Raw genomic sequence first — 15,352 nt, 5'->3', positions numbered from 1 at the left:
GAATCCATCCAGCATAGCCTTTCTCCTAGGACAGTAACTCACCATCCTGCTAAGGTATAACCTTTTAGGGTCTCTACTGAACGCCCAGATTGTTAAATAAGGTCTTGCCAATATGACTGGGTAGAATTAACATTGCCCCAAGCGCTGTGTGAGCTCCAGCCGTTGTTCAGCTCACAGCTTTTTTTATGGTAGTTCTTGCCTGAGTAGTTCCTCTTCTCTTGGCCTTGAAGTGTCCTTCTGCACATATGCAGTTTAGCAGTCAACAAACCATCCAGAAAACCTCTGCATAGATTTCTTGAGTTACTGCTCTTCACGTGGAAATTCTACTGACAGCTCTGCTCCTGATCTCCTGTCCGGCCCCTTCGGTTCAGGGAAGCTGCTGGGATTCGCTGGGCAGGAAGGGCCTCCAACCTGAAGCCAGGGCAGTCACAGGGCTCTCACATCATGTTTGCCTAGCTCTAGAATCACAGTTCTGTCCTGTCCAGATTTTTAGCTGTCTACATTGGAGAAGATACTCTATTAACAGTGAATTATCATGACTTTTTAAATTCTTTTTCAGAAGTTCTGAGAAATTTTATTTTTTAATTATAATTAGATATTTTTATATACTTTCTCAAAAGTCATCTTAATATGCAAATTTGGGATAGAAATCATAAAGTTGAATGCTGTTACATTCAATAAAGTCAATTTCTGAAATATATCTCAATGTATTGGTTTCAGAAAACTGTTATGTTTTATATCAGAGGTCAAAATGAAAACAGCAATAACCTATATGTCCAACAATAGACTAAAGAAATCAAGGAACATGAATATCATAAAATACTGAGTCACTAAAAAATCCCATTTTCTTAGTGAGAGAGCAGAACTATATACAAAACTATATACTGTGTGATACAAGTACTTTTGGGGAGCAAAAACTCAGAGATATAAAGAAAACAAAATATGAAGTATGATTTTAATACTTATATATTTTCTGTAAAATCCACATTATATATATTTATATCTGACAAAAAATTTAAACCATTTTAACCTGACATTTATCATAGCTATCTAACATATCTATATTAAAGTAAAACCTGTCTTCTATCCTTGTTTGTACATCTGGCTGAGTCCCTGTTCTCTATCTATCATTTTATGATTGCCATATAGTGATATTTCTCAAATTTCTTCTTTCTCTCAAGTTTTAATTTCATATTTCCATCTGTCTACATTTGGATTACTTCAGTGTTTCCTCAATTTCAGTATACCCAACCTCAACTTATTTGGTTTGCAAACAAGCATTCCTTCGGAGCATTCTTCTCAGTGATAACATTTTCCCTATCTCTTAGTTTTACAATATTAATGTTTCTCCTTTCTCCTTCACCTTAAATCTTTCCTTGAGTCCTTTGGATAACACCTCTTATATCCAATGATTATCTCTATTGCTGCTTGTGGAAGATTTATTGCACTGAGAGTCCCAAATTAATGGCCTCCCTGTATTCACGTACTTTGCCCTACTCTAACGCCATCTCTTACCAGCATGTTACTGAATCTCTGAGCCTTATATGTGATGGACACCTTGGACTAGAGTGAAAAGCTGAAAAACCATAAAACTGCATTTTCTATACTTCCTTGCTGCTAAGGTTCTGAATATGCTGTTGGTTCAGAAACAGATGCACTCATGAAAACTTTGTAGTTGAAACTGAATCACAGAGTGAGACAGGTATAGGGCATACATTTGGCAGTTGTACACTGTGGCTGGACTGTTTTCTGGACCCTCTGACTGTAGCAGCAGCTTCCTGATCATGGTGACAAAGACAACAATTCCTTTGGTAGCTAAATTCTGATGCATGGTTATGGGAATCATTCCTGAAATAAGGCCTGGAGTCACAGTTATTCATGGATCCTTTTAGGCATAAATTGGTTGGAGTGAATTCTATTGTCTACTATTACGAATGCCAACTAATAGTTCTCTTGTCTTTAGACAACAAGACTAACATCTTGAAGCGTTATCAGAAGAATTGATGCGGACAATTCAGGTAAAGCTTATTAACACATACTACCAGCAGAAAAGTAGTTACTGTTCTTGTGTTCTTGTTATTTTTAGCAGCATAACAATCAGAAGGTCAGGGGTTGAGCTATATCTTTAGCATATGTTCATTCTGAGATCTTGGTCAAGTTACTTAACTGCTCTAAGGTTTGATTTCTTTATAAACTAGGTAAAAAATATAACTACTTCATGGAGTTTTATGAAAATTAAATGAGTATATAAGTAAAAATTTCTTTTCTGTACTTTGTTATTCTCCACACAAATAATCTCACTTGATCAAACTAATTTCCCACATTACTTCCTGTTTTTCAGTGCCATGACCTCACCTATTTCCTCAGAATCCTGGGCACACATTTTTACAGAACCACCCAGTGTCTCTATATTCTGTTATCCTGTTTTTCAACTCAGAGCCATTTTTCAAGTTCCTTTCCCATGAAGTCTTTGCAGGGACAGCAACCTACCTTGATCACTTCCTTGATCTTGGGGCTCCTCCACACAGCACCAGGCACATTGACACTTCACTTTTTTTCCAGTTAGTGAATGTGCTTTATTTCTTCCTCGAATTGACTTTTAGGTCATTGAGATCAGTGGCAATTACTTTAAAAAAAATTATCTAACAGAGTTTTAAGAGACTTTACCATTTAGTAGTCACTTGAAAAAAAGCTGCTGAGTAGATGATTTACCATGTCAGTCACTGAATTCAATTAGATTATATAATATTTTTGGAGTATGTCATTAAATGTAGAACGCAGATATAAGAACTTAGTTAAAAGCTATTTGAAATTATATACATATATTTTTGTATTATTAATTTTTTCCTCTTTACCACAATATTTCTACTTGCCTCTGGTTTCCTTTAATTGTACTTAATTCTACCATAGAAACAGCAGTAATATTAAGTGAGCTAATGAAATGAATATATAACGTACCAGTGTCGACATTAAAATATGGGAATGAGTGCTGCTCCTTAGACATAGTTGTCAGCAGTGATATAAGACTTGGCAATATAAAAGAGCTTAGAGCACTGGTTTTCAAACTTGGTACACATCAGAATCACTTGGAGAGCTTTAACCACAGAGACCTCCATTCAATCTGAATGGTTATATGGCTTGGCAACAAGATATTTAAATGTGAGCCAGATGATTCTCACAAGCAATTAGGAAAAAGAGCACTGGTCAGATGCTGTTCTCCACTGAGCACCCTCTACTGTCACTTCTCTCTCTCGCTGCTTTGACTTAGGAACATGCTGCCTGCTTGGAGATTGAAGGCCATTCATTTAAGCATTCCTTTGCTGTCACCAGTGGCACCTTTGTACATATATACAAATACAGATGATGGGGTATTATTATTTTGAAAACTATTTTCTGAAAATATCTTTCTATAATTTTAGTAGGCAGTAATAGTATTCACATACATTAGAAATAAGGTAGTGACTAAAATATCAGCCTGGCAAGAAGAGAAGTGAGGGGACAGGGAAAGAAAAGCTATAACTGTATAAACAATAAAGGAGAGTTACAGTTTCAAGTTGTAAGTACCTGACTGACGTTATCCAGATCATCAATGAAGCTATTTACTTCTGATAGAAGCAGAGATATTATAGATTTTCTCAACAATCTGCAACTTCCCAGGGTTACCAGGCTCTGAGAAACACAATGCTGTACCTGAAACTGAAGATAAAAACAAGTAGATTTCTACTTTTTATCAAGTCAGGTCAAAATAGAATTAGTGGGTACTTTCTAAGACTTCACTACTGAGCTCCATGCTGTGGGGTGAACAAAATGTGTCAACATAATTCTAGGTGTATCTCAAGCAAAATTATGAAATAGATAAATTATAATAACATAAGTAATAAAATTTTATATAGCAATTAATATTTTGAATTGTATGAGCACTAAAATGAAAATTTTACCTGAAGTATCAAAAGGTGATGTTACCATTTAGACGAGAGACCACATACAGAATGGAGATGACAGAACAAGGCTCTTAAGCCGTAGCTACTAGATGTAGATGTATATATAGATAATATATAGGTGTATATATAATAAGAAGGTATAATATGTGTTTATATAGGGTGGTTTTTTTTTAACAGAGACATCTGGAGAAGAAACAATATAGGAAAATATAGAGGAAGAAAGTTTTCTAGGCATAAGAACAGAGAGAATTCACAGGTAAGTGAAGCATAATATATACTAACAGAAAAGAACAATTAGACTGACACATAATTCCTCAATACCAAGAATAAAAGCCGTAAGACTTTGGCATATTATATTCAAAATATTTAGAGAACATATTATTAATCTATAATTTTGTTCTTCAAGAACAAAAGATAATAAGGCTTTCTTAATGACTAAAACAGAAGGTAGTTTATTACTTACTGAACAGTAGTAAAGTGATCTCCAAAGGTTGGACTTAGAAGGAAAATGATCCCTGGAGTCTCCTTTTATTTGGTATTCTGAAGAGACCTGTTTCCCTTTTCTATGTCTATTTATTTTAAAGTTTATTTGGACCTACTTTTATATTTCATTTTAATCTGCATCAAAAGCAAGCACATCCTGATACATTTGTTGGCTGTGTTAGTAAAACTACAGAGTGTGTAGCAAAGAAAGATAAAAACATGGGACAAAATAAATAAGGTTTAGGATCTCAGAAAGTTCATAATAAAAGCAAACTTAAGTAGTTGATGGAAGAAATAAATGAAGTAAAGAAAATAAGAAAAGCAGGCAAACATAAAAGTTAGATGTGAAAATCACAAATTCTTGAAGATAGAATAAATGAATCATAATAAATCATCAAAGCTCAAAGTAAAGAAATCATCCTAGAACCAACAAAAGATCAGATATAGGAAACAGAAGGACTGCTTCAGGTTTCAAACAAAATCAATATACTGAAGCCAACACCAAGAAATATCTAGGAAATACTAAATTTCAAATAAAAAAGGCTCTTTTAATTTCCTAAGGTGTTAACTAGAAGAGCTCTTTAATAGAGGAGAGCTACTACCCAAATTCCAGTTCTACAACGTCCCTTAAAAGTATCTCCCACATCATAAATTAATGTTCTCACTGTGGGGAAAAAAGGGCAAAGTTATGAAAACTTTTTTTTAAAAATATATATCTTTATTGATTTCAGAGAGAGGAAGGAAGAGGGAGGGAGAGAGAGAGGAAGGAAGAGGGAGGGAGAGAGAGAAACATCAATGATGAGAGAGTCATCACTGGTGGGCTGCCTCCTGCACACCCCCAACTGGGGATCAAGCCTGCAGCCCAGGCATGTGCCCTGACCGGAAATCAAACCTCGATCTCCTGGATCCTAGGTCAATGTTCAACCGCTGAGCCACGCCAGCCGGGCTGATGGAAACTTTTGATAGAAAGAGCTTGGGATGATGACTGGTTAATTAAAATATCCACATCAAACTGTATTAAAGGTAGACTATGGAGTTAATTTTTTCAATTCTAGGAATAATACCAGAAAATAATTATACCCACAGAATTCTGGTCAGGTAATGATTTTTCTAAGTTTTGAACAAGAAAATGAGTGAAGACAAAAAAAGATCACATACAAAAAATTTGAAGTACAGTAACTAAAAGTGAGAAAAAAAGTTAATGAAACTAGTAAAAAAAATGCTTACAGTGTTAAAACATTATTGAGTACTTAATATGTTAATATAAAAATAGAAATAGTAATCTAACATTTGAAAAAAAATGTTCAACACCTCAAAATAAACAAATTAAAACAAAGAACATAATATTTAAACAATGTGAGAGAATGAAAATATCATACACATACACACACACACACATATATATTGAAATTGTATTTTTTAAACAGCTAAATATCCAACAATATAGGAATTGAGTTGCATCTACTACATAAGTATCACAAACATTACAATTATGTATAACATAGAATACTTACATCATGATACAATGGTGTAAAAAACACAAGTGATTAGTTTTAAAAATAAGGAAAAAAAAGTGGGTATATTTACAAAGACCAGGAAGTAAATTTTGAGTTGTATTGCTGTTGATATTTCTGTTTAAAAAGCTCAAGCCTGGCTGGTGTGGCTCAGTGGTTGAGCATGAACCAAGAGGTAACCTGTTTGATTCCCGGTGAGGGCACATGCCCGGGTTACAGGCTTGATCCCCAGATCCCCAGTGAGGGGCATGGAGGAGGTAGCCAATCAGTGTTTCTCTCTGTCCCTCTCCCTTCCTCTAAAATCAATAAAAGCATATTTAAAAAATGTATTAAAAAAAAAAACGCTCAAGAAAACGTAATTTAAGAAACCAATTAGATATACAGGGTGGGGCAAAAGTAGGCTTACAGTTGTTCGTATGGAAAATAATACAATAACTGTTAAATAATAAGAATGAACTCTGTGTTTCCCATACTCACAACTGTAGAGCTACTTTTGCCCCGCCCTGTAAATGTAACTCAAATACTGTTATAGTTCTAACAGGACACATGATTTTTTTTTTACCTTATGAAAAGAAATGCAAAATAAAGCTCCTGTTTTGAAAGATCTCAGATGCTTTTGAGATATGCTCTAAAGGAAAATTAGATATAAAATAAACTTTTCTAGGGACACTGATTTTAAATATACACATACCAAAACAAAGAAAATCCTGAAACACAGGCTATGTGGCAATGTACATTTTCCAGACCAATAGGGCAGATGACAGCAACCATATATAAAAGAAATAACAAAATGAGGCCCAATTTAATAACACTGAAAAAGCTTGGTTCTGTTGGCTTCAATGGCTTGGTTTACAGATCCTGATGAGCTAGTTCTTACGCACCAGCCGAGATCTCTGAAGTCCCTCAGCAATGCAGTTCAAGTCGGTATCAGAACAAGGAAGACAGTGAGCACAGCCCATGAGGACACTGAGTGGCAGAGGCGGCTGTGGAATGCCGCACTGAAAACATGGTGAGGCACAGGATATTTGAGATCTCTCTCCCTATGTCACCTAATACCTGGGCCCTAAAAACCAGTCTGCCTGCATCATTCTGACCTATTTTAGGAATGAAGAAAAAAAAAGAGAAAAATAATTTTGGAAAAGAATAAAAAAATTGGGGGAGTAATGAGTAAGATTAGAGAAATGTGAACAGGTTTTAGAGTCTATAAATGCTAAGTTAATTATTGCTTTGTCTGTGGCACGTGGCAAACTTCATTCAAGATGGCACAGATTTAAGAGAAATGAAGACAGCACAGGCAAAGTCCAGAGAACACCTGAGTGGCCACGCTGACAATGAGAACTCAGGTAAGCAGAGGTGTAAACAGAAAGACAACCGGGAGAGGACTCGGTATCAGGCTTGGCTAAGGTCATCCTGGATATAAGAATTGAAATCCAGGAATCATAAGCTCAAGGATGCTCCTTGCCACTCACAGAACTTTACTATTTCTATCCTCAGAGAGGGCTAAATCTTTCAAAAAGAGGTAGGGCACTGTCAAGGAGGATAGGTTCTGTCAAGTTTCTGCTTCACAGGGACTTCTCTGAACCTAACCAGAGTGGGAGAAATGCTGCCTATGTATTTTTTTCAGTACCTCAGTTATACCAAGGATAATGTATGTATAATAAGAAGTGAGCTGCAGATAAAATGGTGGTAAACAGGAATATTTAAGAAAGTAAAAAGAAACAAGCAAACAACACACACACGCACTCCTTCCTCACACCAGTATCATCCAGCAATGAATACAAAATGAATTACAGCTTTATAATATTGGATCTCATGAAAGTTCAGAATTAAATCCATGCTTAAATGGTCAGTTAATCTATGACAGAGGAGGCAAGAATACACATAGGGAAAAGACAGTCTCTTTAGTAAATGATGTTGGGAAACCTGTACAGATATATGCAAGAAATTATACTGGACCACTTTCTTATATCATAGATAAAAATAAACACAAAATGGATTACATAGTTAAATGTAAGATCTGAAAACATACAATTCCTAGAAGAAAACTGAGACAGTAAACTCTTGACATATTTTTGGATATGTCTCCTCCCATAACAAAAACAATAATAAACAAGTGGGACTACATCAAACTAAAAAGCTTCTGCAAAGTAAAGGAAACCTTCAACAAAATGATAAGACAGCCTACTGAACAGAGAAGATATCTACTCATAATATATTTGATAATGGTTTAATATCCAAAATATATAAGGAACTCATTCAACTTAACACCAAAACAGTCCAATTTAAAAATAGGCCATCTGTATGTCCTCTTTCTCCAAAGAGGACATACAGATGGCCAACAGAAACATGCTCAGCATCACTAATTATCAGGGAAATACCAATCAAAACAAAACAAGTGTTAGCGAGGATATGGAGACAAGGGAACTCTCATGCTCTATTGGTGGGATTATATACTAGTGCAGCCACTATGGAAACAGTATGGAGATTCCTCAAAAAATTAAAGAGAGAACTACCACATGACCCAGTAATTCCACTTCTAGGTATTTATCCTAAGGAAAAGAAAATATTAAAAAAGATATATGCACTTATTTGTTCCTTGCAGCATTTTTTAGGATAGCCAAGATTTGGGAAGTAGCCTAGATGTCCACTGAAAGATGATTAAGTGGATGTGGTATACAAATATAATGGAATATTATTTGGCCATTTGCAACAATGTGGACGGAACTTGAGGGCATTATGCTAACTGAAATGAGTCCAATTGAGAAAAATAAATAAATACAGTATAATCTCATTTATATGTGGAACCTGAAAAACAAAAAACAACCCCAAGCTCATAGATACAGAGAATAGATTGGGGGTAGGGGGTGGAAAGTACAAGAAATGACTGAATGGAATCAAAAGGTCTAAACTTCCACTGATGAAATAAATTATGGGGATGTAATACATAGTATGCCAAGTATAGTTAATAATACTGTAATGCATACTTGAATATTGCTTAAGAGTAAATATTGAAAGTTCCCATCACATGAAAAAGATTTTTTTTGTAACTATGTATGGTAGCTGATGTTAACAAAACTATTAGGTGATTTTTTGGCAACATATACAAATATCAAACCATTATGTTGTACACCTGAAACAATGTTGTATGTCAATTATACCTCAATAAAAAAATTATCTTCCAAATGCTCAATGCTTTATCATTTTCCCTTGACTCTATATATGTAGGAGTTACATAAGAATCAAGGTGATGATGTTCTATATATATATTTATATAATAAATTTTCAAAAACTTTAAAATGTTTTAAAACATGGCTCAATTTTAGCCTTCTTTCTAATTTATATTGATTAACTTGACTGAACAAAACAAGAGTTAAAGAACAGCATCAATGTTTAAAAACCAGAGCAGAAGATACTGTCCTTTTGTAACAGATGGATCTAAAATATGTTATAATTTACTTGAGTTTGTCCTCTGGTTAACTTCTGCAGCTTCATAGTGATTAGCACTACAACCCTCAGAGTGAAGGCTTGTCTGTATAAATGCCTTGGTTGGGGGGTGAAAAGACAACTTTGAAACTAGTGCACCCTGCAATGCAGCCTGTCTTGTGGGAGTTAAAGAATAGTGGAAAGTTAAAGGATGGTGGAAGTTTGTTAAAAAGTAACACTATTGGAACAAATCAGGCCTAAACAGCAGTCATGGGGGCTAAAGAGAAAGAAGTCAACTCCCACTATTTTGATACAGTCCAGAAGGTTTGGTCATAATCCTTATGAGATAGACAGAAGACAGGATTATGCTTGGAGAAAACAAAAATAAACCCAGCTGCCAATCAGACATAATGTTCTTAAAAGATCACAAAGAATTTCCTAACAGGGTGTATATAGCCAGGTCACAGAATAGTTGTAAAATGACTAACAATCCCCCGTTGTGCAACTGCTGCTTCCTTACCCCATGAATCTTGGGCCCTGCCTGGGTCTTCCCCACTCCTAAACAAAGAATACTGAGGGAGTCATTTGTTAAACTGCCCCAGGCTTGTTGACAGTAGTTAAATCTAGAATTGGTTCCCAAACCCTAATTTCTCTTTAGGAGCCTGTAACACAGACCAAAACCTTATATAAAAATTCCTCCTAACTCCCCTTGACTGCAATGCTCCTAAGGTTCCTCTGAAGGTAAGATGAATACACCTAACTCTGAGTAGAGGTGTATTCTGGTGGTCTTTGGCTAGTGGGTTTCTATTACTTAAATTTAAAGTCTTCTGGAAAATCTTCTCATATTTAAAACTCTCAAAGGAAGGAGATTCTCTAGTCTCGCTTTTGAATCTACTCAACAAATGTCACTGTTAAAAAATATATCACTTTGATGCACATTAAAATAAAATATATGATTAGGTCCAGTGTTCTTTTAATGATAAACAGACATAAACAAAGAGAAACAGGCCTCTGCTGGAAGTATGAGTGGAAAAGTTTAATACCAACTGTAGCTAGAAAAAGATGGCAGAAAGAAAATCATTTCTTAGGTAGTTTTGATCAGAGAAGTATGATTGAATAACTTGCAATACTTAAAATCAACAGCAGATCTAGTCTACAGGACGGGGTACTCAGGGAACAAGGATGGTTACCTGATATCAAGGCTTCTGCATATTCTGATAACATGATAGTGGAAAGAATTGGGATTCAAGAGCCCAGTATGGTTTCAGAGTAGGTGGCCTCAAAACAATGTCCTGAAGAAGGTATCGGACCAGCGTTTCTGGAGAGCCAAGAGACAGAAAAAAGGAAGAGAAGGAATATAGTTGTTTTTGGTTGGTTTGTTGTCTCTCCCATTGACGCTGTCAATGCAGAAAAATGAAACCAACAGGTAATCAGTTAAGCAATAGTGGAACCAGGCATAATTTCCTGGCCTTAAGTTAAACAGTACTGGTACAAAGATTTCGTTTCTGTCCCTGAATTAAAAATACTGGGACCAGGCATTTTAAAACTTAGCTGCTTCCACCAGGAAATACTAGCTCCTAGAAGAGAAAACTGTAGTCAACCAAAATAATTTGCTTGTTAACACTTGCTTCAGGATCTTCACCTAGCTATGCCCATCAATCCAAAGCTATTACATCACAGATTCTTCCCAGTCCCAATCAGTTCGCCACTAGACAAGACCCACCTGAAAATCACTGAGCTCAGGCCCTAAAGTTCTATAAATAGCCTTCTGTAATTTTTCCATTAGGATATACCACTACAACTATGTCAAGGGGCTGTTCTATAAACTTTGCTTACTCAATAGTTTTTTTCCCGGTGGTCTTTTGGAAGACTGAGAATCAAAAGCCCACATGGCTTCACTTGCTCTCCTAATGCATCAGCACCACTGCGTGGAAGTATCCATGAACTAGGAAGCACAAAGGCTACCTTTTGCTGTATTCTAAGAAAACTACCAGAGATCTCTGTCTAAGCATCCTGATGTTTACCTTGCTCCCCAACCCAACCTCCATTCCAGGGAGTCAAACTCAGTATCACTCCTAGATGACTGGCCTCAATAGTAGGTCATTTTGTCTTCTGACTCCAAATAAAATCAAGGAGAGTGAGACTGACACAATCCCATACATAATCTATGCATATAGTTTAGTATATTCTTTTATTTTCACCTTCAAAAGTTCTACCTGCTTAATCTTGTTCTCATCCAACTTAATAATCACTGAGCCATATGATTTATGTAACCAAAATAAGTATTTAGAATTTTGCATATTTAAACTTTTGATAATTAAGGAATGTAAGAAATGTTTCTTTGTGGATTCCCCAAAGGATACTCACTGATATGTGTTCATGACAGCTGTTATATATTCCAGTGTTGAGCTTTTCAAGAATCATTTATGAATACTGAAAAGCAACTACTCAGGGAAAAATACATGAAAAGAAAAACTATAATCAATATGTTTTAGCAATAAATTCACAGAAAAAGATAATTATCATTATTTAAGTATCTTCTTTTGAACAAGATATATTTCCACATACATCTCCCAGGATCCTAAAATATATGACTTTATATACTCTGAATTTATCAGTTGCCTGAAAAAAGACTTTAGACACCAAGTACACACATCAAATAGTTACTGTGAATGTCTACAATTAGCACAAAATATCTAATGGATGCATATCTTTACATGCATATAAACACTGATTTTAAAATACTACAAACTATAGAAATAATCTCTGAAAGTATAGTCTTATATGGGATATAAAACTGAAAGCAACCAATGAACAAATAAGAAAAACAAACAAAAACTCATAAACAAAGACAACAGTATGGTGGTTACCAGAGGGAAGGGGCAGGGCGGTAAAGGGGGTCAAATATATGACGGAAGTTTTGACTTTGGGTGGTGGTCACACAATGCAATGTACAGATGATGTATCATACAATCTACATTTGCAACCTAATCTTATTAACCAATAACCCCAATAAATTTAATTAAAAAATTAAAAAGGAAAAAATACTACATAGGCATTTTTACTAAATATATCTTCCTCTTATCTATCAAAACATCTATGGACTACTTTCAAATTACCTCATCTTCTATGAAAACTGTAAACCTTATCATAAAGAGTTTATGAAGAAATAATATCAAATCATACTTTACAGAGTTCATTATGCAGGCAGCATTCTAAGTATTCTCCCTAGAATAACTCCTCACAAAAACCTTATGAGGTAGGTACAATTATTCCCCCTCTTTAACAAAAGTAAAGAACTGAAGTTCCAGAGGGGTAAAGTGACTTTCACAAGGTCTCACAGCAAATAAATGGTGAAACCAGGTCTCAGTTCCAGACCATTTCACAGTCTGACACAAGAGTCTGTTTTTTTTAACTATATGTCAAACAGACACACATGTGTGCTTAAACAAATCTGTTTTCCAATACTAGAGATACATCTATAAACAAAGGAGTGATGATTCTGATATTTATTTACACAACTTTAATAAATTGTTAAAAGAAAATTAGAGTACAACTGAGCTTTAATTAAATACTCTTAAATATCTAATTATGCAGTCAATTTCAATATAAGCAGTTCTGATTTTAAGTAGACAGACTTTTTTCCTTCTCTTCCTGCTCACAACAAGAGATCTAATCAAGAAAATATATTTAAATACATTAATATGAAGACAGACAATAGCTTCTTACAATATAAAAATAAACCATTTATAACATCCAAATACAAATAAGGACAGATATGCTGCTTCTGTACCAGAAAAGAAAAAAAAAAGTATTTCATTTGTGGACACTTCCTTCTATATTTTGTGACCTATTTATGTATTAACTTTTGATTATTAAGAATTCAGGGTGTCTATGACACGTATTTTCCCTTTAATAGGAGTAAGATTCTATTAATAGAGCAAAGTAGTGAAAAGGCCCCCAAGTCTGTTTTAATTAGTTTTTATGTAATAAAAATAATAGCCTTAGGGCAGCAGTTTTCAAATGGTGTGCTGCAGGAATTTTTAAATTCCATGCAACACCTATTTAGTCAGGGAAATGATAACAGCCCTGTCCAGTGTGGTTCAGTTGGTTGGGTGTCGTCCAGTGCACCAGAATTTGAGTCCTGGTCAGGGCACATGCCAGGATTGCGGATTCGATCCTGGGGAGGGAGCATGCAAGAGGCAGCTGATCCATGTTTCACTCTCACATCAATGTTTCTCTCTCTTTCTCTCTCTTCCTCTCCCTCTCAAAATCAGTAACAAAATATTTTTTAAAAATGACAATAGCCAATACAACAATAGCTGTCTGGTGTGAATGAATCAAAATTATACCTATTTTTTTTGTCAGATTCGCAAAAAATATATTTTTTGGTGTGCTGGAGAATTTTACTAATTAGTTTTTATGTGCCATGAGATGAAAAAGATTGAAAATTGCCGGCCGAGGGGCTCAGTATAAGTTTGAGATTAACACTGATATTAAAACAAATACTTGCAAAATTTATTGACTAACTTGCCTTTTCCTTTTATTCTCTGGTACCAGGCAAATGCCTCTTTACCTCCTGTGAAGCTCATATACAGTTTTACTTCTAGGATCATACTCTTTTAAAGATGCCTTCTTTGGCAGCACGTGACCTACAGATCAGTTTCTAATCATGGTGAACTGGGACAACTTGCTCCTATTTCCTTTTTCCAGGACATTTACCATTCTGAGGCCAGAGCAAGGCTGCCAGAGTTCCCAACAGGTGGCCTGGGGGAAGATTGTAAGATCCATTCAAGTGCTAACTACAGATTTTTGCTGCTTGGCAATAGAAATTGCTAGACCATCTGCCAAGTACACCTTTTACTCATTAAAACTCTCTTGTCATGTCTCTTCTCACCTGGGAAGATTCTGTAGACATTAATGAGATTCCACATCTGATGGCAGGCAACATATACAAGCCAGACTTGCCCAGCATGCATCGATTTAGCTCACTATAACTTGCATTCACTTAGGCATGCCCATCAGCATAAGTCTTATATTTCTAGTGTTGCCAATTGCACATGCTATCAGGGGATTCTTTGTTTTTTTCTTTGCAGCACAGGCTGTAAAGGAAGCTAAAAATCTCATTGTAGCATACAAACAGAACTGCCAAACTCAGCAAATTAAAATACAGGAAATCCAGTTAATTCGAATTTCAGATAAACAATGAATAATTATTTAGTATAAGCATGTCCCAAATATTATACCTCACTTGGTAACTCTATATGCAATATGATTACCTAAATTTGATAAAATATATTTAAGCTCTCCCTAATATCAACCAGTGAGTAGTCAGCTTGATTTGATGCAAAGACTAGTGGAGAAGATGTGAAAAGCTGGGCTTCTCAGCCCCATTTCTTCTCTGACCATACTCTGACTCCATCCCCCAGCCTCTATGAACTCCAGTACCCTTACTTATAAAATGAGAATGACATTTTTCCTTTCAACCTTACAGGGCTGAGAATCAACTAAGTGAACAGAAGTGAAATAACTGTAAAAACTAAATATGACAACTTTATCCATGAGTCATTATTAATCTGTATGTTTTTAATAAAGGGAGTTGATATGTTACCTTTTCAAACAGAAATCAAAATTTATCTGTTTCAAAATAAAACTATGACATTCATTGTTCAAAGCACTTCCATCTCTTTCTGCCCAAACCACTCCATTCTTAACTATTATTGTGAAGGTCAAAAAGTTCTTAAATAAGCTAAGTAAATTCTCAACCATGTATCCTCCATCACTTAACATCATTTAGTTCACACACTCATTACAACATGTAATAGTTTTACACATTTATCCACCAGCACTTAGTCTGCCTGGCACACTTTAGGTGGTCAATAAATATGCTAAGTAAATATACAAAGGTCACTTATCAGTCCTCATCTACTTGTCCTCTGTGGTAGACACTATGATGGCTACCCAGATCCCCATTAAATAAAACAATTCTTG

The 15,352-nt window shown here is 35.3% G+C and overlaps 1 protein-coding gene across 1 annotated transcript in view; it reads right to left on the bottom strand.

Annotated features, from left to right (window-relative positions):
- MEI4 (meiotic double-stranded break formation protein 4) overlaps positions 1-15,352 on the bottom strand; it is a gene marked incomplete at its 3' end in the record, with an annotated part of 127,904 nt that overhangs the window by 36,469 nt on the left and 76,083 nt on the right. The window contains exon 4 of the mRNA XM_081140655.1: positions 3,565-3,696. Within this exon, the coding sequence (XP_080996781.1) occupies positions 3,565-3,696 (132 nt within the window). The remainder of the gene's footprint in view (positions 1-3,564; positions 3,697-15,352) is intronic.

This window comes from Miniopterus schreibersii (assembly GCF_964146895.1).
Source record: "Miniopterus schreibersii genome assembly, chromosome: 6".
Classification (NCBI taxonomy): Eukaryota; Metazoa; Chordata; class Mammalia; order Chiroptera; family Miniopteridae; genus Miniopterus; species Miniopterus schreibersii.
This window is presented reverse-complemented; position numbering and strand designations above follow the sequence as displayed.